General features: G+C 42.1%; 1 protein-coding gene across 12 annotated transcripts in view; it reads left to right on the top strand.

Annotated features, from left to right (window-relative positions):
- The window catches only part of PTPRM (protein tyrosine phosphatase receptor type M), a 656,058-nt gene that overhangs the window by 503,164 nt on the left and 130,867 nt on the right, over positions 1-22,027 (top strand). For all 12 annotated transcript variants that reach the window (XM_042239325.2, XM_042239328.2, XM_042239326.2 and 9 more), the window contains one exon: positions 17,361-17,512. In XM_042239325.2, the coding sequence (XP_042095259.1) occupies positions 17,361-17,512 (152 nt within the window). The remainder of the gene's footprint in view (positions 1-17,360; positions 17,513-22,027) is intronic.

A 22,027-nucleotide genomic window follows, 5' to 3' on the forward strand; every position in this document is an offset into this window, starting at 1 on the left:
GTGGTGGTCTTTCATGCCCATCTATCTTGGCAACTTTGAGTTTCTTAGACATGAGAACTGACTTCTTCACTTGTATCCCAAGCTGCTCGCACATGATTGGGCTCACAGAGAGTGCGTATGAGCTGCTGAATAGATATTAGAAAAAAGCGAAAGATGTCTTTTATGGATTCTTAAATACCCAAGAACAGCCGAGTTAGTTGAAGTAGCAGTCAGCTTCTACAGATGGATCTGTCTTGTTTTCCCCTTAACTGCTGAGTCCTTCCCAAGCCTCAGGGACTGCACTTCACTATTATTCTCACTTGATTCGCAGAAGCACCCTACAAGTAGGTGGTTTGCTCTCCCCACGTGAGGAGACCCAGACTTCAGAAATTTTCTGTGTCTTACGTATAGAAAACCAGAATGGGCAAACTGTGGGGAGGGGGGGCGGGGTAGAGGGAGGGGAGGAAGGAGTAGGGAGTGGGGTGTGGGGGTAGCGTCCTCTAGTTGCTGCTAGTCAGTGAAATGAGAGGCGTTCACCTGACAGAAGAGAGGGAGGGACTCGTGGAGGTTTGAAGCAATGAGAGAAAATTCCGTGGTGGCTCAGATGGTAAAGAATCTGCCTGCAAGGAAGAACCAGCAGACGCCGGTTCGATCCCTGGGTCGGGAAGATCCCCTGGAGAAGGGAACGGCAACCCACTCCAGTATTCTTGCCTGGAGAATCCTGTGGACAGAGGAGCCTGGCGGGCTACAGTCCATGGGGTTGCAAAGAGTCGGACACCACTGAGCAACTAACTCTTCCATGCTTTCACTTTCAATCCCTATAATAGTTTTCTCTGCTCAGTGTAACTTTTCTTGTCTAAGTATTACGTCCCAGCTTCTCAGCTTCACCTCCAAAGCTTTCCACAGAAGGACTCCAGGCCTTCACTATGTATGCAGGCAACTCAAACCCAGTGTGTTTGCTTAAAGGTTGCTTGACTAATTATAAACTCTGAAATGCATAGCTGTATGATAGTAATTATAAGAATTAATGATTGTATTTTGTCAGAATGAAATGTTAAGGGAGCTTCAAGTCAGTGGCCTAGAGATGCTGGGTAGAAATTCAACCCATCTTTCCAGCAGATGTTTTAGCAAATAGTTTTCCAGGCTTTCCATCTTCATATGAGCCCCAAATATTGCAGAGAATTTCCACATAGTTTTTGTAGGTTTCTATATCATCAGCAGATGAAATTCCGAGCATTCTCCTTATGACCCAAGGAGCAAGACCCTTCATGGTAGAACATTCCTTTGCATACAACCCCAAATCACAGGATTGAGAAAGAAATATGTGTGTGACTGAGGATGATTTGGACTGTTTTTGCTATTCCCCCCACCTCCAAGGGGCTTTCCAGATGGTGCAGTGGTAAAGAATCCACCTACCACTGCAGGAGACGCAGGTTCAATCCCTGGGTGCAGAAGATCTTCTGTTGAAGGAAATGGCAACCCATTCCAGTATTCTTGCCTGGAAGATCCCATGATCACAGGAGCCTGGCGGGCTCCATACAGTCCTTGGGGTCACAGAGAGTCAAAAAGTTGGACACAACTTAGCAACTGAGCAAGGCAGGGCACCACCCCCAGGAGGTCTTCACTGTTCCAACTGCTCAAGACAGTACCCCTCACAATGCCAGTTGTGATTTACGTCAACTGCCATACAAGTCTGTGTCATGCCATTTCATGGGGAGGCAGGTGATCTGTAAACTAAACAAAGCCACGAATCTCTTCTGTGGCTATAAAGGGGAAGCTTCAAATACCTCCCACCCTGTCTCTTCCCCCTTAACTCTTTGAAGTATGTGAGGCACACCATAGCACGACACAGATAGGTCACTATGTTTGAATTAGTTGGGGGTGGGAAGGGGGATGGCCATCTTTCTCTTTGCTTCAGAAATCAAAAGAAAATGCCATACCTACCGGGTACGTCTCCCCTGAAAGTTGCCAGCGGTATTCACTAGACAGCTCCTGGATAAGCAGATGGCTTCTTTAATGATTAAACCCAATTTTTCTAAAATGCTAATTAGTTAGAGAAGGATAATTTGAAAGTCTGTCATACTTTGCAGAAGAATGTCTTTCATGTCTGTGTTATTTGCTCCTACGAATCATACAGCCGTCACCTGAGCTGGCTCAGTTTCTCGCTTTTCATTTAAATCATGTGACTCTTCAATCACAAGAAAAGGGGAGAGACGGTTAATGAGGAAACGGAGAACCGCCTTTCAGGATGAGTGCTCAGTTAAAGGGAAGGCTATCTTTCTGTTTGCAGAAATCAGCCTCTTTGTTACTTCTGAACTCAGCCTTTGGAACAGTTACTTCAGAGGCTTCATATGGCAGATGCATCTCAATTCATTTTTCTATGAATTTCCACAGAAACACAATAAAACCCCAGTTGTCCCCATGAAAGTTAGTTCTGACTCTGAGCTTGTCAAGCAAGAGGTCTTGGTCAGAATGGTTTGGAATAAATGAAGTAAAGGACTGGAGACCTGGCTTTTGCTCTGATCACCTAGCCTTTACAGATGTGTCTTCATTCATAACGTGGACTCCCCTGTTCTGCCCACCCTCATTGCTTTGTTGAATGAGCCGTTCATCCTGTGGAATCGCCCATGTTCTGAGCTTGGCTAACACATTCTCAGCCTGTCATCTAGGCTGCCCTCTCACCACCCATGCTTCCTGTCATCTGGGTGAGAGCTGGAACTGAATAGGCTCCTTGTTTTGGTTGGAACTGCTTATGGTCACGCTGCATGGGAAAGCACACAGCACTCAGATTGATTACCCAGTGCTGTTTTTGCCAACCTGATCCATCCATTATAAAGTTCCACCTCAGCCTTTCACTTAATGGTTTTTTAAGCTACTGATAATGATTGCCTAGATCTATTATTTTATTAGGGGTTTCAAAATGGTGACATCCTAATTCCATCACTCCATCCATATTTATTAAATGCTGTCTTGGTTCATATGTTTGGTTATCTTGAAATATATTTCCTATAGGAAACTTGAGATAAACATTTAATTCATTCCCTCTTATTTTCCAGTGTCAGAATGAATTGGTGTCATAACCAGTAGTACCATTTTGGGCTGAGGGATTTTAACCTAATTAATGTGTTTGAACACTTTACAGTAACTAGTGTTTGCATGTTCAGAGCATCTCCTCTTTGGCCAGGAGGAGCCCCTTCAGGTTGTCTCTTCTTGTGTTCTTTCAACGTGACTCCAGCAATCTTTGGGAGTTCCCATGTTGTCTGGTCCAACAGGATGGTCTCAACTCATCTAGTGCATTGTCTGCCCTGTGAAAATGGGCATTTCTCCATTTCTCTCTTTTTCAGTAGGTGATGGCACTTAGACAACACAGTCTGGCTACACTGGTGCTCCGTGAATCTGGTTTCTTCTAGACCTGTGTCAGCTGCTTTCACCACCTTCTTGAAAGTTGTTGTCTGCTTACCTTTATGCAAAACCTGAGCATCTAATGCATCCTCTTTGTCTCTGTCACTAAGAAGAGAAAGAGCACTGCATACCACAAAGTAATCTCAGAGTAAGGAGAACCCTGAAACCATCACGGAAAGAATCACAAACTTCTATATACCCAAACACATCGTAAACAAAGCTTTAAAACAAGCTACAGATTAGAAGAAAATATTCTTAATATTTATATATTGAAGTACTGGTGGCCTAACTATTAAAAAAAATCTAGACCTCAGTAAGGAAAGACAAACTGAAATGTAAAAATGGATATGAAATATACATAGGCAACTTACAGAATATCAGTGTACGGCTAAGTGACATTTGAAAATATATTCAACCTTACCTGTAATCAGGTACATGCAGATCGATACAACATGAGATGCCATTGTTTTACCCATCAAATTGGCAAACATTTTTGACTGATACCAAGTGTCAGGGAGTATGTGGGGAAACACAACTTTTTAAAATATGATAATTTAGTACGACTTTTGTATTCCTTTGAAGAATTCATTTTCATTTTGAAAAGAATTCCAGTTTCACATCATACCCCCCATATACACATACATAATAAAGAAATAGTATATCAAAGCCAGATTATTTCCTTTTCACATCTCTCATAACAAGTAAGAACCTTTCCTTACCAATGTACCAAAGTACTAAAACAAAGTAGTTAGTTTTATCTTGTTCTATAAAACAGAGAAACTTAATTCAAAACCGGGAGGTGCTGATGGACGGGGAGGCCTGGTGTGCTGCAATTCATGGGGTCGCAAAGAGTCGGACTCGACTGAGCGACTGAACTGAACTGAACTGCATTCAAAATCAGATGAAAAATGTTTTAAGAGTGACTTTTATATTTTTCCATGAGGAAAATGATTGTTTTCAATAAAGTGACCATTGTTTAGAATCAGTTAATAAGAAAAGATAGACCTGAATTGGGAAGAGTGGTTGGTATATAAATTGATGTTTTAGAAAGGTCAGATGACTAGTCAGCTGACCACTGTTGTTGCTTACTCACTCAGTCCTGTCTGACTTTTTGCAACACCATGGACTGTAGCCTGCCAGGCTGCTCTATTGGTGGGATTCTCCAAGCAAGAATCTGGAGTAGGTGCCCATTTCCTGACTCAGGGATCAAACCCCCATCTCCTATGTTGGCAGGCAGGTTCTTTACCCCTGAGCTACCTGCACAGTCCCAACTGACCATAGGAATGCCTGTAAGTGATGAAACAGTAAAGCCGGTGCTTCTCAAACAGTTCTTTGTTATTGTGTTCTGTGCAGGTTGCTAGAGCCCCTAAAGAAACAGTCTGTATTTACCCCTGAATAAATTAACCAGCAGCTATATTTTAAACTTGGAATAGAGTTATTTTGTGAAAAATGTTCATCCTGCATGTTTATGAACTTCTTGGATACTTAGCTCTGCGTCTCCAAGAGATCACCTGGCTTTTATGATAAAGTTCCTGCTTAATTCAGATACAGAACACACAATTTTCTTGTTTATTGGACTTCAGCTTCTCTGCATGTTGACACCAATGGCTTACTCTGTTTTTATTAGACAAGCACTCCAATTTTTTAGTGAGCTTAGCAAACTTCTTCAAGAGGAAACTGGAGGTGCTGTTCTAATATGACACACATTAAAAATTCCTCTTTCTCTCTCTTATTTATAGTCTGATGGCGGATAAACAGTATACCGATTTAGTCTTGCAGAAGAGTGACATTTTTGAAAGCATTAAATTTCAAGATAATGTGCACACATGGAATTCAGCAACATTAGCCAACTGAGCAGGGACTGGCTCACACTAATGTCACTTTATTCCCTTTTTGCTCTGTTGTGGGCTGTACCTGCTTCCTATTTTCTGTGCTATTGCTGGTCCCTGTCCCCCTGGATTCATATGACCCTGATGTGAGAAATAAAACTAAACAAAAATATTACTAAGGATGACAGATACTGCATCTATTATTTTTACTGCTGACTTTTTTTTTAATGTTTCAGAATCTTCAGCTGGCCTGGGAAATTACTGTAGATGCTTGTATGAGCTGTGAGTTACTCCCAAGTGGAAGAGGTGTATGTCAGAAGAGCAGAGTGTGTGTGTGCCTGTGGATGTGTCTCTGTGTGTGTGTTGGTCCTCTCTGAAGAAGCCTCTTTTCAGAGGAGGCAGCTGAAACTGTCATCAAACAGTTACAAAACAGGAGCTCTCACGCTCCAGGCCAGATGAGAATAGGGGGTGGGGAGGTAGGGAAAAGATGAGCTCACATGGAATTTCTGTTTGGTCGGAAAAATAACCAGGGAAGTGGGGAAGAGGCCCGAGCAGATAGGAAGAATGGAGAGTGATCATTAAGTGTAATTCAGGTTTTATCCAATGGTTTTTCCTTCTGGGCTGTTATAGGGATAATGTTAAGTTCAAGTCAGCCCAAAGCAAGAGTTGTGGGAGTTTTTTCAGTTCCTCTTTATCACTTAGAAAAATTCAAGGAAAACATCTTCATCCATGCTATATGTTTTCAAGCTGCCACATTTGCCAAGGGTCCTTTCCATTCTTAACACGAACTAGAAGCTAGAGGATTTAGCCATGGGCAGCACGTGTCAGTTCCCAGTACTGACCTGGGGACCTTCAGATTCATTAGATGTGCATCAGAGTCAGCGTCTCTGCCTCTTATCTCTCCCTCTCATACACAGTTATGTTCATCCTATATTTTTATAATCAGGAAATAATATGTTCAATCAGATAATTGGAATTTGACAGAAAACAACAAAATTCTATAAAGCAATTATCCTTCAATTAAAAAATAAATTAAAAAACACGTAACTGGAAAAAAAAACAAACATGGACCCCAATGTGCACAGTAGCCTTATTTACAATTGGCAAGATATAGAAGCAGTGTAAGTGTACATCAGCAGATGAATGGAGAAAGAAAATGTGGTGTATAAACACATGCATATACAAACATACAGATGTGTATATATTATGGAATACTGCTCAGCCGTTAAAAATGAAATCTTGCCATTTGCAGCACCATGGATTGACTTGGAGGGTGTTATGCTAAGTGAAATAAGTCAGGCAGAGGGTAAATACTGCATGGCATTACTTATAAGTGGAATCTAAAAAATACAACAAGCTAGTGAATCTAACAAAAAAGAAATAGATTCTGATACAGAGAAAACCAGTTACCAGTGGGGAGAGGCAAGATAAGGGTAGGGGATTAAGAGGTACAAACTACAGTGTATAAAACAAATAAGCTGCAAGGATACCTTATACAGCATAGGGAATATAGCCAATATTTTATAATAACTATAAATGGAACATAATCTTTAAAGAGTTGTGAATGGCTATGTTGTATGCCTGAAACATATAATACTATAAATCAACTATACCTCAATAAAATTTTTTAAAGAAAAAATATAGACAAGTATAAGTTGAGTTTTTTTACTTTTTCTTAATTGCCTTTGATCGATAGATCTTAGCTGATGGTAGAACCTGATTTCTAGTGGAAAACAGCTCTTTAGATTTCTAGTGGAAGACAGCTCTTTATTTGATTTGATTATTTTTTGGCTGCACCACACAGCATGTGGGATCCTAGTTCCCTAACCAGGGTTCAAACCCATGCCCCTGGAATTGCAAGCATGGAGTCTTAACCACTGGATCACCAGGGAAGTCCCCTAGAAATATTTGTCCTAGTACAGTTCCAGAACAGGATATACAGCAAGCAAAAGAATGAAAAGCCTCGCCCTCATACAGTGTACACTAACATTTGCTGGGAAACATAGTGAAATACCTGTTGGCTGAGCATAAAAATGATGGCTCCCTAACCATATCCAGATAATGCTTTCCAATCAGAGGTTCCTTTGAAATTCAAGGGGGAGGAAAAGTCTTATAAGTCAAACACTCTACTGATAAAAAGCTTTGGGTACTTGGACTCCCTCCAGAAAATAGCAGATTCCATTCCTAATTCTGTTAATTCCAAAAATAAAATATGGGTATTGGAGTTATTTTGTCCCCATGTGTTAGTTCAACATAGGAGTCCGTGAATTTTCTCACAATAAACGATACATTCCTAGTACCTTTTAAATTGTAATTTGTGATAATAATTGAAATCATCAGAGTCATCTGAAAGATATACATGATTTTTGAAGTGATTCTAGATTGTAATACATGTAATTTTAACTTCTTTTAAACAAAAGTCAACCTTTTCCAAATTTTTCTTTTACAACTTCAAAGTTTGAGAAAGGCTAATTTTTCATCATGTTTGTATAATATGACTCATTATTTGAGCCTTTTCAACATGAAATGCTTATGGTTATGTGTGTGGACGTGTGGACAGATAACCTAACAGCTACTTGCCTAAGAGGTCCACCGAGTTTGTTCCTCTTTCCTGGCCTGTGTCCCTTGCAGACACCCTGACCAGTCAATGGAGCAGTCTAAGTCATCTTTGCCACTGAGTGACCCAAAACAAAGCTGTAGTCTTAAGTGATAGGTTAATAAAATCATGAACTCACATCATGAACTCCTTATTGCCAAATTCAGACTTAAATTGAAGAAAGTAGGAAAACCACTAGACCGTTCAGGTATGACCTAAATCAAATCCCTGATGATTACACATTGGAAGTGACAAATAGATTCAAGGATTAGATTTGATAGAGTGCCTGAGAACTATGGATGGAGGTTCGTAACACTGTACAGGAGGCAGTGATCAAGACTATCCCCAAGAAAAAGGCAAAATGGTTGTCTGAGGAGGCCGTACAAATAGCTGTGAAAAGGAGAAGCAAAAGACAAAGGAGAAAAGAAAAGATATACCCATTTGAATAAGAAAGCCTTCTTCAGTGATCAATGCAAAGAAATAGAGGAAAACGATAGAATGGAAAAGATTAGAGATCTCTTCAAGAAAACTAGAGATACCAAGGGAACATTTCATATGAAGATGGGCACAATAAAAGACAGAAATGACATGGACCTAATAGAGGCAGAAGATATTAAGAAGAGGTGGCAAGTGGGCCTTAGGAAGCATCACTACAGACAAAGCTAGTGGAGATGATGGAATTCCAGTTGAGCTATTTCAAATCCTGAAACATGATGCTGTGAAAGTGCTGCACTCAATATGCCAGCCAATATGGAAAACTCAGCAGTGGCCACACTGGAAAAGGTCAGTTTTCATTCTAATGCCAAAGAAAGGCAATGCCAAAGAATGCTCAAACTACCATACAATTGCATTCATCTTACACGCTGGCAAAGTAATGTTCAAATTTCTCCAAGCCAGGCTTCAACAATATGTAAACTATGAACTTCCAGATGTTCAATCTGGATTTAGAAAAGGCAGAGGAACCAGAGATCAAATTGCCAACATCCATTGGATCATCGAAAAAGCAAGAGAGTTCCAGAAAAACATCTACTTCTGCTTTATTGACTATGCCAAAGCCTTTGACTGTGTGGATGACAACAAACTATAGAAATTTCTTCAAGAGATGGAAATACCAGACCACCTGCCTCCTGAGAAATCTGTATGCAGGTCAAGAAGCAACAGTTAGAACCAGACATGGAACAACAGACTGGTTCTATATCAGGAAAGGAATACATCAAGGCTGTGTATTGTCACCCTGCTTATTTAACTTACATGCAGAGTACATCATGTGAAATACCAAGCTGGATGAAGCACAAGCTGGAATCAAGATTGCTGGGAGAAATACCAATAACCTCAGATATGCAGATGACACCGCACTTATGGCAGAAAGTGAAGAACTAAAGAGCCTCTTGATGAAAATGAAAGAGGAGAGTGAAAAAGTTGGCTTAAAACTCAACATTCCAAAAAACTAAGATCATGGCATCTGGTCCCATCACTTCATGGCAAATAGATGGGGAAACAGCGGAAACAGTGGCTTTATTCTTTGGGGCTCCAGAATCACTGCAGATGGTGACTGCAGCCATGAAATTAAAAGATGCTTACTCCTTGAAAGGAAAGTTATGACCGACCTAGAGATCATGTCAAAAAGCAGAGACGTTACTTTGCCAACAAAGGTCTGTCACGTCAAAGCTATGGTTTTTCTAGTAGTCATGTATGAATGTGAGAGTTGGACTATAAAGAAAGCTGAGCGCTGAAGAATTGATGCTTTTGAACTGTGGTGTTGGAGAAGACTCTTGAGAGTCCCTTGGACTGCAAGGAGATCAAACCAGTCCATCCTAAAGGAGATCAACCCTGAGTATTCATTGGAAGGACTGATGCTGAAGCTGAAACTCCGATACTTTGGCCACCTGATGCAAAGATCTGACTCACTGGAAAAGATCCTGATGCTGGGAAAGATTGAGGGAGGAGGAGAAGGGGAAAACAGAGGATGAGAAGGTTGGATGGCATCACCGACTCAATGCACATGAGTTTGAGTAGGCTCTGGGAGTTGTTGATGGACAGGGAGGCCTGGCGTGCTGCGATTCATGGGGTCGGAAAAAGGTGGACACGACTGAGTGACTGAACTGAACTAAACTAATGAAATCAGCCCCCACTTCTCAGTTGCTGGGGAGGAAAGCCATGTCTAAGGCCCTCTCCCAGTCTGCCAGCGGCCACACCAGCCCATCAGGTCATCTCATCACAATGTCAAGAGGTGAACTCTGAAAAAGACCTAACCAAGATCCAAAGCCTGATTTGTGTCAACGTGAAACTCTTTTCTTTGTGATTAACACAGGCCGTGTATTCTAGTCCATGAGAACTGGAAGGCAGCTGGGTGGATGATGAGCATCTACAAGACATGGATCCAGTGCTTTCTCAGGTGATGATGCAGTGGGCAGCCTTGTTAGAAGAATCCAGGGACTTCCCTGACGATCCTGTGGTTAAGACTGCTTTCCAGTGCAGGGGACACGGATTCAATCCCTGATTGGGGAGCTAAGATCTCACATGCCTCACAGCCAAAAAACCAAAATATAAAACAGAAACAACATTGTAACAAATTCAGTAAAAAATTCAAAAATAGTCCACATCAAAAAAAAAAAAAAATCTTTAAAAAAGAACCCTCTTACCTTGGTTGACAGCTTGGTTACCTAGCTGGTAAAAGAAAACCAGCCTTTATTTTCTGTCTGAATTTAAGCAACCAATAAAGTTTGCTTAGTGATGCCATTGAGTCTTATGAAAATGGTTTTATCTCAGTGCAGGAAACTATGCCAGAGGTCTCAAGTTGTCTAGCCATGTGGTCATGGGCAACTTAGCACCGCCCTGCCTCCTTTTCCCTCTCTCTAAGACTGGGATAATAATAGCAATTTCCTCACTGGTTGTTGTGAGAACTAAGAGTTACTGCATGTAACATCTCTGGTTTATCTCAAGTCCTACAGAAGTTTTGGTAATTGTTATCCTCATTGCTTTTCTATCAGCTATTGTAGCGATGGTACTTTTGCATTGAAAATATTGATATTTAAAACGTAGGACCATTTGTTTCCTTTTCCTTAACATTTTACCTTTAAAAACAATACCATCTGGTAGCCCTCACAATCCATCTTTGAGGTGACAGCTCCCTATTCATTGAGGTTTATTCAGCTGAATCTGGGCAATTTGGTATAATGTATGCTTTCTTTGACTCAACCAATATCTATTTCCTCCCTACTGTGAGGAAAAATTAAATACTCCTCCGTTCCAGCCTCTGCCCCCATGCTTAATTAAGTCGAAGCACACACTTAATTGTAGAATCCAGAACTAAAAAGCCTTTTGCCTTTCCCTTCTTATGTCTATATGCGATCTGCAAATCCTCAAGTTTTGCCTGCCCTGTAGAATTTCAAATGACAGATCATTTAAAAATGAAGATGCCTTTTTTATAACCAAGCATTGACCTTCAGGTCAGTGTTACCAATTTTTGTCTGTCACAGTCTCTGTTGGTATAACCCAACATAGCAGGGCCTCTAATCGAGATGGACAAGTCAGGCTCGTTGGAGACTCATGTCCTATAACCTGAGTTGCAGTTAACCATGGGTGAGACTTAGGTCTGAACTGAAATTGACCTTTGTATTCCTTCCCCGTGAATCTGCTCCCATCCTGATCCTCTGAGAAACGCCACTCAGTTCAGGTTCAGGGAGGAAACGAGGAGAAGGAAGAGTTATTTCTGTTTCTCCCCCACCCGTGCTACGCTTGGGTCTCCTAACTGGTGGCCATTGTCTTGCTACTCTTCTCCCATAGGACATGGTGCTGAAGACTTCCTTCTTCACCGTGCTCTCTTTACCGACTCTGATTCATGCCTGTCACATAGTTAATAACTTGTGAAGGATTTTTCTTCCCTTTCCCTTGCCCTGGTTTCTTGTGAAAGAAATATAAGAGAAATATTTGAAGAGAATATGCATGAAGGGCCATCCTTTTCATTTGACTTCATCCCACATTTCTTTCCTTCTCCTCTTTTGTTCTAGTTGGGAAATTTAGGGCTATAACTACGTTTTCCCTCCCTTTTAATTTTTTTCCAAGCAGTATTGTAAGATTTTTTAATAGAACTTATTTTTTCGAGCAGTTTTAGGTTTACAGCAAAATCAAGCATAAAGTATAGTAAACCTTTTCAGACTGGGCTCTTTCACTTGGTAATATGCTTTTGTTTCTTTTGTTTTCCATCTATTCTTGAATGTTGTCTTCTTATTCCGTTAGAGCCTTTAGCCTATAATTCATAGTTATTTTAAATTCTCAGTCTGATAATTCCACCATCCCTGCCATATGAGCTTTATCGCAATGGTTCCTCTGTCTCTAAACTGTGTTTTTTGCCTTTTAGTATGCCTTGTAATTTTTTTTACTGATGTCCAGACTTGGTGTACCAGGGAAAAGGGACTTCTGCAAATAGGTCTTTAGTCACATGATAGTAAGGTGTTGGAGAGGCAAGGAGACCCACAATTGGGTCTCAACCTTTTCGTGAATTTGTGTCCTGAGCTGTGACCTTCACAGGCACTTCAGTAGCCCCCTCCTTGGATGGACAAGATGGCTGGAAGGGGCTGGGTTTGGATAACTTTCCTTCCCCCAGATTGGTTAGGCTCTGATAAAACCATAACAGGTTAGCCTCTAGGAAAATAATATTCTTGAGGGCAACTGTTTTTAAAAGCATAGAATGCTTTGAACATATTTCAAGTCGGCTACTTTCCTCCTCCTGCTGCTGAAAGCCAGAGGTGATTTTTTTTCCCTCCAATCTTTACTTTGAGAACCAGGTAGGGCTCCTGAAGATAAAATTCAAAAAGGGGTGAGGTCCCTCTTAAGTCTGGACCCTGCTGGAGTTTTTAAGTCTCAGACTGATCCACACTGAGCCTCCAGTAATTCAATTACAGTTTGGGTTTTTCTGCCCCAGTGCTGGTTCTCACATAGGTTTCTGCTCATGTGTTTCTTCTCTGGGGAGCTGTGATTCTCCATATCCGCATGTTTGTAATTCGAGGGACAGTCATTTGCCCTGTGACATCATTTATCTTACAAGTTAAGTCGAACAATTGTCTGTTCAGCTTTTTTACTTGTTTTTAGGACAGAGCAATGACCGCCGAGCTTCTTCATGCCCAACAATAAACTGAAATCTTCTCCTTAATTTTGTATGCTCCATTGATGTCTATAAGAACATTTTGTTGTTGTTGTTGTTACTAAGGTCTTTGAGATTCATGCAATCCAAATTTAGAGATTGGAGGTTTAAATATTTCAGACAAACCATTTCTTAAAAATCAAAATGGAAAATAAATTTACCTGTGTCTTTAGATAAGATCGAAAAGAAAAATTGCCTCCACTTTAGGAGTTTTCCTGCGCAAAACACTATTTCATTAAGTTCACAATGTTTTTCTGACAGTTTTAAAAGTTTTCACTTGAGGAAAAAAAAAAAAAAAAACAGATCTGAAACATAAAGTCCAAAAGAGAAATAGAGAAAAAAAGAAAGAGAATAAATTTCAATTTATCCAGTCATTCCCAACCCTCAATTCTAAATCTAACCTTCTTCAACCATCTTAATTATGGAATACAGCATTTAATTGTATATGAGGAAAAACCAGAAATCCCAAGCAGTGACTCATAGTCTCTGTGACCAAGCAAGCTACTTTTGATTAGTAGGTTGTAAATAAACTCTTTTCTGATGCTTTGCTATGACAATTGTTAATTCAACTACTTTTTTTGTTAATTTCTACTTTTGACAGTGCATAATATTTAGTCATGAGGTGATAGAGTATTCACACCTGAAAGCAATTTGGTGAAAATTATAATGTAACTTGTATGGAAATGTAAATTAATGAAATACTTTCTTAGACAAAGCACATTGTTCTAGAATGAGTACCTTTGGGGTCAAGAGAGATCTGGGGTGTTATTCCAGCTCTACAATTTGGACAATTTAACTTCTTGAAACTCAGCTCCTTCATCTATAAAATGAGCAGTAAGAATAGCTCTTACCAGGTTGAAAAAAGTGAGTCAGCGTGTTAGTTGCTCAGTCATGTCCTCCTCTTTTCGATCTCATGGACTTTAGCTTGCCAGGCTCCTCTGTCCATGAAATTCTCCAGGCAAGAATACTGGAGTGGGTTGCCATTTCCTACTCCAGGGGATCTTCCCGACCCAGGGATCGAACCCAGGTCTCCCACATTGCAGGCAGATTATTTACCGTTACTAGGATTAAATGAGAGAACACTTGCAGAGCACTGCCACACAGTAGCTGTGCATTATATGGCGGTTTCCACGCTCTTCCTTTCCAACACAATTAAGTTCCTAAGTGTGTATTAGCGGAGAGCAGAAGTGTCCAAAAAACATGCTTTGTTTGGACCACACAGTCTTTCTAATTTTTTAATTTGACAATACTTAAAATTCAGTTCCTATAAAATCTGAATTTTGGGTTTCTCCAATGTCTGGGCCCTCTATGGGGCATCCAGCCTCTGGAGCTGAGTGGCTGTCTCCCCTTCCACTTCTCCAGCACCCACCACTCCTTATTGTCTTAGACCTGTTTCACTCCCTTGTGAGGCCTGCCTGCCTCCCAGTGAGACATCTGTGTCTGTGGTCAAACGGTGAGGTTAATGCAGGAAGGCTTGCTGAGGACGTGGGAGGCAGGTTTTGACAATTCACAGGCACAAGGTGTATGGTTAATGGACATGAGCTTAAAGCTGTGAGTCTCCGGACTGGACCTCTGCTTGGTTTGAGTAGGTTCTCACCAGTCCTTAACTGCCTTCTTTTGTGCTTCAGGAAGATCAGCAGTGGGGTGTGTAGCGTGACCTCACTGAAGTTAGTTCACACACGGGGAGATGAGAAAGGAGAAAGATCTTTCCGGTACAAGCTTGACTTTTATTTTTGCACACACACCCCCTCTACCACCTCATCCCGCCAGGGGTAAGAAGCACTTTCACTTCCATCTCCTAACCTGAAAGGATTAGAGAAAACACAAGAGAAGACAGAGAGGGAGGGAGGTCTGGCAAACGTGACCGTGTCTCTCTTCATAGGCAGAACAGAAGAGAATGTTGAGACAGTTATCTGCGTAAATCAGCCCAAAGCACATTAAAGAAATTCCAGCAAAAAGGGGATGTTTATGCCTGAATAATGGCGCTAATTATCTCCGGCCTCCACTTTAGGGCTCCTGGGGAAACCTGGCTTAAGAGTGCTTTTCCAGTGAGCTGGCAGACTCGGAGGTGGAGAGAAATTGTATTGTCATAACTGCAGCTGTGGACCTGGAGTCAGTGATGCCTCTGCCCAGAACACCTGTTGAGAATACCCAAGCCTGCGCTCTGCCTCTCAGACTCATGTGATGGTCTGGAGAAAAGCGGGCTCTGGGGAAGACGAGTAGGTTCGGCAAGCTGGCACCTAGAGGAACCATGCAGCTTACTTTGCAAAATCTTTACAACTTTTTACTGTAAACGCTTAATTTCAAAAAAAAATTTTTTTGAAATATAGTTGACTTACCATGCTTGTTAGTTTCAGGTGTACAGCAAAATTATTCAGTTTTTTATATATATATATACATATATATATATATACACACACACATATGAAGATATGAATATACATATTCTTTTTTAGACTTTTTCCATTATAGGTTATTATAAGATACTGACTATAGTTCCATGTGCTATATAGTGGGTCCTTGTTGATTATCTGTTTTATATATAATAGTGTGTATATGTAAATCTCAAACTTTTAACTTATCCCTCCCACCTTCCCTTTGATAACCATAAGTTTGTTTTCTGTATCTGTAAGTCTATTTCTGTCCTACAGATAAGTTCACTTCTATCATTTATATATTCCATGTATAAGCTACCCCCTGGACTGTACCCCACCAGGCTCCTCTGTCCATGGAATTCTCCGGGCAAGAATACTGGAGTGGGTTGCCATTCCCTTCTCCGGGGGATCTTCCTGACCCAGGGAGCGAACCCAGGTGTCTCACATAACAGGCATAGTCTTTACCATCTGAGCCACCAGGAAATCCCCATATAAGCAATATCATGTGATATTTGTCTTTCTCTGACTGATTTCACTTGGTATGATAGTCTATACATCCACCTATGTTGCTGCAAATGGCATTATTTTATTGTTCTTTATGGCTGAGTAATATTCAGGTATTTGTGTGTGGTGGGGGGAGTTCCCTGGTGGCTCAGATGGTGAAGAATCCACCTGCAATGCAGGAGACTCAAGTTCAGTCCCTGAGTTGGAAGATCCTCTGGAGAAGGAAATGACAACCCACTCCAGTGTTCTTGCCTGGGATTATATATATCTATTTATCCATTCATCTGTCAATGGACATTTAGGTTGCCTCCATGTCCTGGCTATTGTGAATAGTGCTGCTATAAATATTGGGGTGTATGTGTCTTTTAGAATTAGAATGTATACATCAGATGTATGCCCAGGAGTGGGATTGCTGAATTATATGGTAGCTCTATTTAGATTCTTGAGGAGACTCCATACCATTCTCCACAGTGGCTATACCAATTTATATTCCCATCTTTACAACTCTAACGTTGTCATAGAAGTTATAGATCATTTTCATTTTTCTGTTTAAAAATGTATCTTTTTTCACAACAACTTTTAGCAATAAAAAAGGAGCAACTTATTAATGTTCTGCCTTCTAAGTATGAATCAAAAGATTATTATAACTACAGGCAAGAAAGCATTTGGATTATGTGGCATTTGGAAATGAAAATAAAGGTTATCCATATGGTCTGATGTTGTCAATGCCTCACACTGCATTAGTAATCACCGAATATGGGGGTGGTTTTGATTATGCGGCTCATTTTAAATTGTACCGTGTCCTGGGTCAGTCAGAGTCAAGATGATTTACTAGAAATAGCTGCTGCTTTCTTGTGTTAACGCTGCTAAGTGCTTAAGCAGAATTAGAATATTTAGAACATCATACTTTTGGTTTTACGGTGCTACAGTCTTCTTAAAGCTTCTCACTTCATACCTTTTTAAGCATCTCTAATTCTATTCTTGTCTGTCCTGGATGCATCAACCTCCAGTAGTAAGAGCTGTAAAGTGTGTTTTATCCATGTATGTGAATGTCAGTTTCCCTTAGGTTTTATAGCTTTTGTCCAGGTCTCTGTAACTTAAAAGATTATGCGCTTCTGGTGGTTAATGAGAATGATTCAAAGGCCAGGGTTTAACCTTTGTCTCCCAAAGACCTGGAGCTCTCCCTGCCTTCCAGGGTCTTTTTGCATCTCGTTCACCGAGGGGCTGGGGGAAGCCCGGGGATTCATTCTTCTGCAGACCTGCAGGAAAGCCAACAACTTGTCTTTTCTTTTTATCCTTCTGCCCTGTTGACCAGCATTGATGGAGAACCACTCTGGGTTCATTTGGGGTCCAATGTCACAGCCATCTGAGGGTCAGAGGCTGTGTCCCACGCAGGCTCCTGGCAGCCTCCTCCTTTCATGTATGCACTCCAGCGTGAACACCACTGATTCCATACGAGTGACTCTCAATCATCGATCAGGGCACGTGGTCCATCCTTGCGTGTGTCTACATAACGAACTCTCTGTCCCAAGGAAACTGGACCAGAAGCGGAAGGAGACAATGAGCAGCACGCGGCAGGAGATGACAGTGATGGTGAGCTCCATGGACAAGAGCTATGCCGAGCAGGGCACCAGCTGCGACGAGGCCTTCTCCTTCATGGACACGCACAACCTCAACGGGAGATGTGAGTGGGCGCCCTTCCTGCCTTCAAGGCACCTCTGGGGTCCAGGGGTTAGGAAACAAAACCTCCCTAGACAATCCTTAGGCGCTGTTGGTTTCGCCAGCCCTTTCAGATGATGCTGGCCACACCCCCAGGTGCCACGGCGGCTTAGGAACGATGCTGCGGGACGGGGAATGGGACCAGGTGAGAGCACAGGCAACCACGGCCACGTGTCTGTAAAGACCTAAGAGCTATGACACCAAGGCAGCCCTCCCTGCCCACGGAAGCACCTGCTTCCCACTCTCCCTGCTGTTCCTCAGCTCCTGTTTGTGAGCGAGCCAGGTGTGGAACCACACGGGGGAAGCCTGTTATAAAACAGCTCACTAAATGGCAGTAACAAGCTAATTGTTTATTTGTTTAGCTGACACGTTCTGCCTTTATTACAGGGCTATTAGTGGCAATTAATAAGTTAAACTGTATTTCCACTTCAGAAGGCTTTCATCTCACACCAGGCGGGTAAAGGGAGCTTGGCTAACACCTTCCCGTGCCACCACCTGCCATCCAGGTACAGGGCACTATTTCGGGGAGCTAACAATTACACGGATTGTTGGACATACAGACAGTATTTCTCCCCTCATCCCCCAGTGATCTTTTGGGGGACCTAGATAAACCCATGGGCTGTGCCTGATGATGTGGTTCCCAGCCCTGCTGGGTTCAAGGTCAGAGGTCTCCTCACCTCGTGAAATTCATGCCCAAAGGCTGCTGCCGACCCTGGCTGCATTAAATCAGGATGCTGGACAGCAAGGGGATGGATTAAGGGGAGCTGTCACCAGCAGTAATAAAAATAAAGGCGGGGGCTTGACACAGACCCTCAGCCTCCGCTGGAAGAGGGCTGGTCCCAGTGCAGTGCTCCTGCCTGTCCTGACCACCCTCCTGGGGTGCGCCGATCAGCATCTTCCCCAGCGCCCTCCCCACATCACACCCAATGTGGTTTCTTCTTCACCGTTTCCTCCCACATCTGCCTTGCCACCCTGCCCCACATTCAGCAAAGCTTCATAGAAAGGCCTGTTTTCTCCTTTCCACAGTGGCTGCGCTTGTCCACCTTGTCCCAGTTAGAGGTCCTACATTTATTTATCCACATGCAGCCCCCGCTCTCTGCCGTGGGACTTCAGCACATGCCACTCTCACCGGGGCGGGCGGGACACACTCCTATCCGTGGTCACTGTCCTTTGCCCTTTTGTGTTATTTTCAGTGTAGGTGGCAGAATCTGGGGTACTTAGGTTTACCGCAAATTCTTTCCTTTCTTGGAGACTTTTCTCTGCTTTTTTGTAGCAAATACTTTTTCATTTCAAAAGTATGTAATGCATTTCACTGCCAAAATAAAGCAACTGAGGATGCATTTGTTGGGTGGGAGGGTTGAGGGGAGGTCCCTCCCACTACAGACAAGATGAGAATTTGTGTTGGGGGGTGCCAGAAGATGAGATGGTTGGATGGCATCTCAATGGACATGAGTTTGAGCAAGCTCCGGGAGATAATGAAGGACAGGGAAGCCTGGCGTGCTGTAGTCCATGGGGTTGCAAAGAGTCAGATAGGACTGAACAACTGAAAAAGTTATTTCTTGAACATCGATGTGGAGGGACCATTCGGATACACGTCCTCTTTTTCCAGGATCACCTGTTTATGTTCCAAATCTTCTGTGTCATTGTGAAATTGCTCACAAATAAATTTACCTGGGCTTACCTACCCAAGAGCAGAAACCTACATTAAGAGTTTCTAGGCTTTGGAAGTTTGAGCAATAGAAGGTATTTGCCTCTGGGTAGGATATTTACTTTGGCATTGCCTTTTTTAAAAATGAATGTATCTATGGGAATCCAAAACTGCTCCTATCGAGAGGGCTGCCCCAGACTTAGGGGGTGCTCACTGGCCATGACAGATTACTTGTTTCTCCCATCAGTGCAGCTGGTGGAGGAGATACAGCAAGCAGTTTTTCTTCCCCACTCTCTGAGCAATGGGTGGGTCTCATGGAATCCCATCCACAGGTAATGGATGGTAAACTCCATCCTCACCACATGCTCTTAATGCCTTTAACATGTGCTGTGTGTCTGTGTGTGCTACGTCGCTTCAGTCTGACTCTTTGTGACCCCATGGACTGTAGCCCACCAGGCTTCTCAGTCCATGGGATTCTCCAGGCAAGAGTACTGGAGTGGTTGCCACTCCCTTCTCCAGGGGATCTTCTCCACCAAGGGATCAAGCCAGTGTCTCCCGTGGCTCCTGCATTGCAGGCAGATTTTTGATCACTGAGCCACCGGGGAAGCCCAATGCCTTTATCGTATAAGAACAATTACTGGAGGAGGAAACTTTCAGGAAATGTACTCATTAGACCACTAGAATTCTAGCCTTAAACTTACTGCAAGCCTGGGCACATTTGAGGTCTTTCAGGATTGGGAGGTGAGTACCTTTTAGAAATAAGACAGTGAGAAAACTGAGGTTGGAGAATTTAAAAATAAGTCTGAGCACAAACAGTGTGGAATAATCTGTCCACCAAAGCAAACAGGAGTTGTGCAGAAAACAAGGGGGAAGTGGTTATGGAGAGTGGGGGTGGGTTTAATCTTTATACAAAGAAGTTTTTAAATACCGATTTTTTAAAGGTGAAAATAGACATAGTTATTTTGTATCTGCACATTGTAGTTTGCACATTTTTACAAAACAAATACAAATGTTAGCAGGTAACAGGTATTTTACTTCCTGACCCTGGCATGTTACTCAGGGTTTTTTGTCCTTATTCTTATCAGTCACTCTTTTTTTTCCCTGGAGATTTACTATAAACATGCATCATAAATGTGATACTTCTCTATTTTAGCAAAATATAAATGACAGGCAGCCTAGGTTCCAGTTCTGTCATTTACTAATTCGGTACTTTAAAAACATAAACACAGGAAAAACCATTGTCTGAAAGGAAACCACTCCAGGAGAATGAAAATGTATTAGCGTGTCATCAGAATAAAGATAAGATGCAGTCACCACAGGAACTTGGTTGGTAGTGCCCCATTTAACACCCATGTAAGTGGCATTAAGGGATTCCCCAGCAGCTCAGCAGGTAAAGAAACTGCCTGCCAATGCAGGAGATGCGGTTCAATCCCTGGGTTGGGAAGATCCCCTGGAGGAGAAAATGGCAACCCACTCCAGTGTGCTTGCCTGAAAAATCCCATGGACAGAGGAACCTGGCAGGCTACAGTCCATGGGGTCACAAGAGTCGGACATGACTGAGCGACTGAGCACACACACAAGTGATATTAATTAGTGTCCTGATCAGGATGTCAGCATCAAATAAACCATATAACTACATTGGCAGAATTAAAGTTTAGACTTACATCAACCAGCCTGTGCACTTAAGCACATTCAAATCATTTATCCTTATGCTTTAATGAAATTAAAGTGTTTTTAAGGCGCTAATCAATTAAGATGTTGAAGAGAGTTAAACTACTTTAAAAATAGAAAATATCCACTTTCAATGGATCAGATAAATTGGATGGGATTGACTTCACCTCTTACTAACATTGGAAAGAGAAGGTGTAAATAGTTAAACCTTGAGTGTTTCAGAGGAAGATTTCAAAGGAAAATAAGCAGGTTTTTAAGGATTTAAGGCCTAATAGGACAATGTGTAGGTATGCAGCTTTCATGTTAAAAATAACACATATGGAACATATTTATTTTTCATAAAATAGAACATTGTGAAATGTTCTCTCAGTGTCCAAAACAGGAGAAAGGTGAGGATTTAGCAAATTACAAAAACACTGACTTTGGAATATTCTCCAAAAGCCATGCGTAGACATGTCCTCATCCTCTTAGTTGTAAATAATCAGCTGAGCATTTGGTAAAATTCTACAAGCAAAGTGAAAAAAGTGAAAGTGTTCATTGCTTGAGTTCCATCCGATTCTTTGTGACCCCATGGACTGTAGCCCACCAGTCCCCTCTGTCCATGGAATTCTCCAGGCAAGAATACTGAAGTGGGTTGCCATTCTCTTCATCAGGGGAGCTTTCCAACCCAGGGATCCAACCTCCATCTCCTGCATTGCAGGCAGATCATTTACCAGTGTGAGCCACTAGGGAAACCCCCTACAAGCAAAGGCTAGGAGTCAAAAGGGAGAGTAATGAGTTTCTGCATACAGAAAGGGGCTGTGGCTGTGGGTATTTTCCTTCATTTGTGGGGTCAAAAAATCTTTTAAGTGATGAAAGTGTACGTGTCCTCTAAAGTAAGGGTCCCCAACCTCCAGGATGATGATCTGAGGCGGAGCTGATGTAATAATAATAGAAATGAAGTGCACAATAAATGCAACATGCTTGAGTCATCCCCAACCATCCCTCCCATCCCCAGTCCATGATAGAATTACCTTTCACGAAACCAGTCCCTGGGGCCGAAGAGGTTGGGGACCGCTGCTCTAAAGCACAAGTAACTCTACAGAGCAGGTGGAGAGGGACAATATCCATCACAGAGACACAGGTAAACCTCTGATGTTTCTGTGGCCCACAGTCTACCCA

Source organism: Ovis aries, chromosome 23 (assembly GCF_016772045.2).
Source record: "Ovis aries strain OAR_USU_Benz2616 breed Rambouillet chromosome 23, ARS-UI_Ramb_v3.0, whole genome shotgun sequence".
Classification (NCBI taxonomy): domain Eukaryota; kingdom Metazoa; phylum Chordata; class Mammalia; order Artiodactyla; family Bovidae; genus Ovis; species Ovis aries.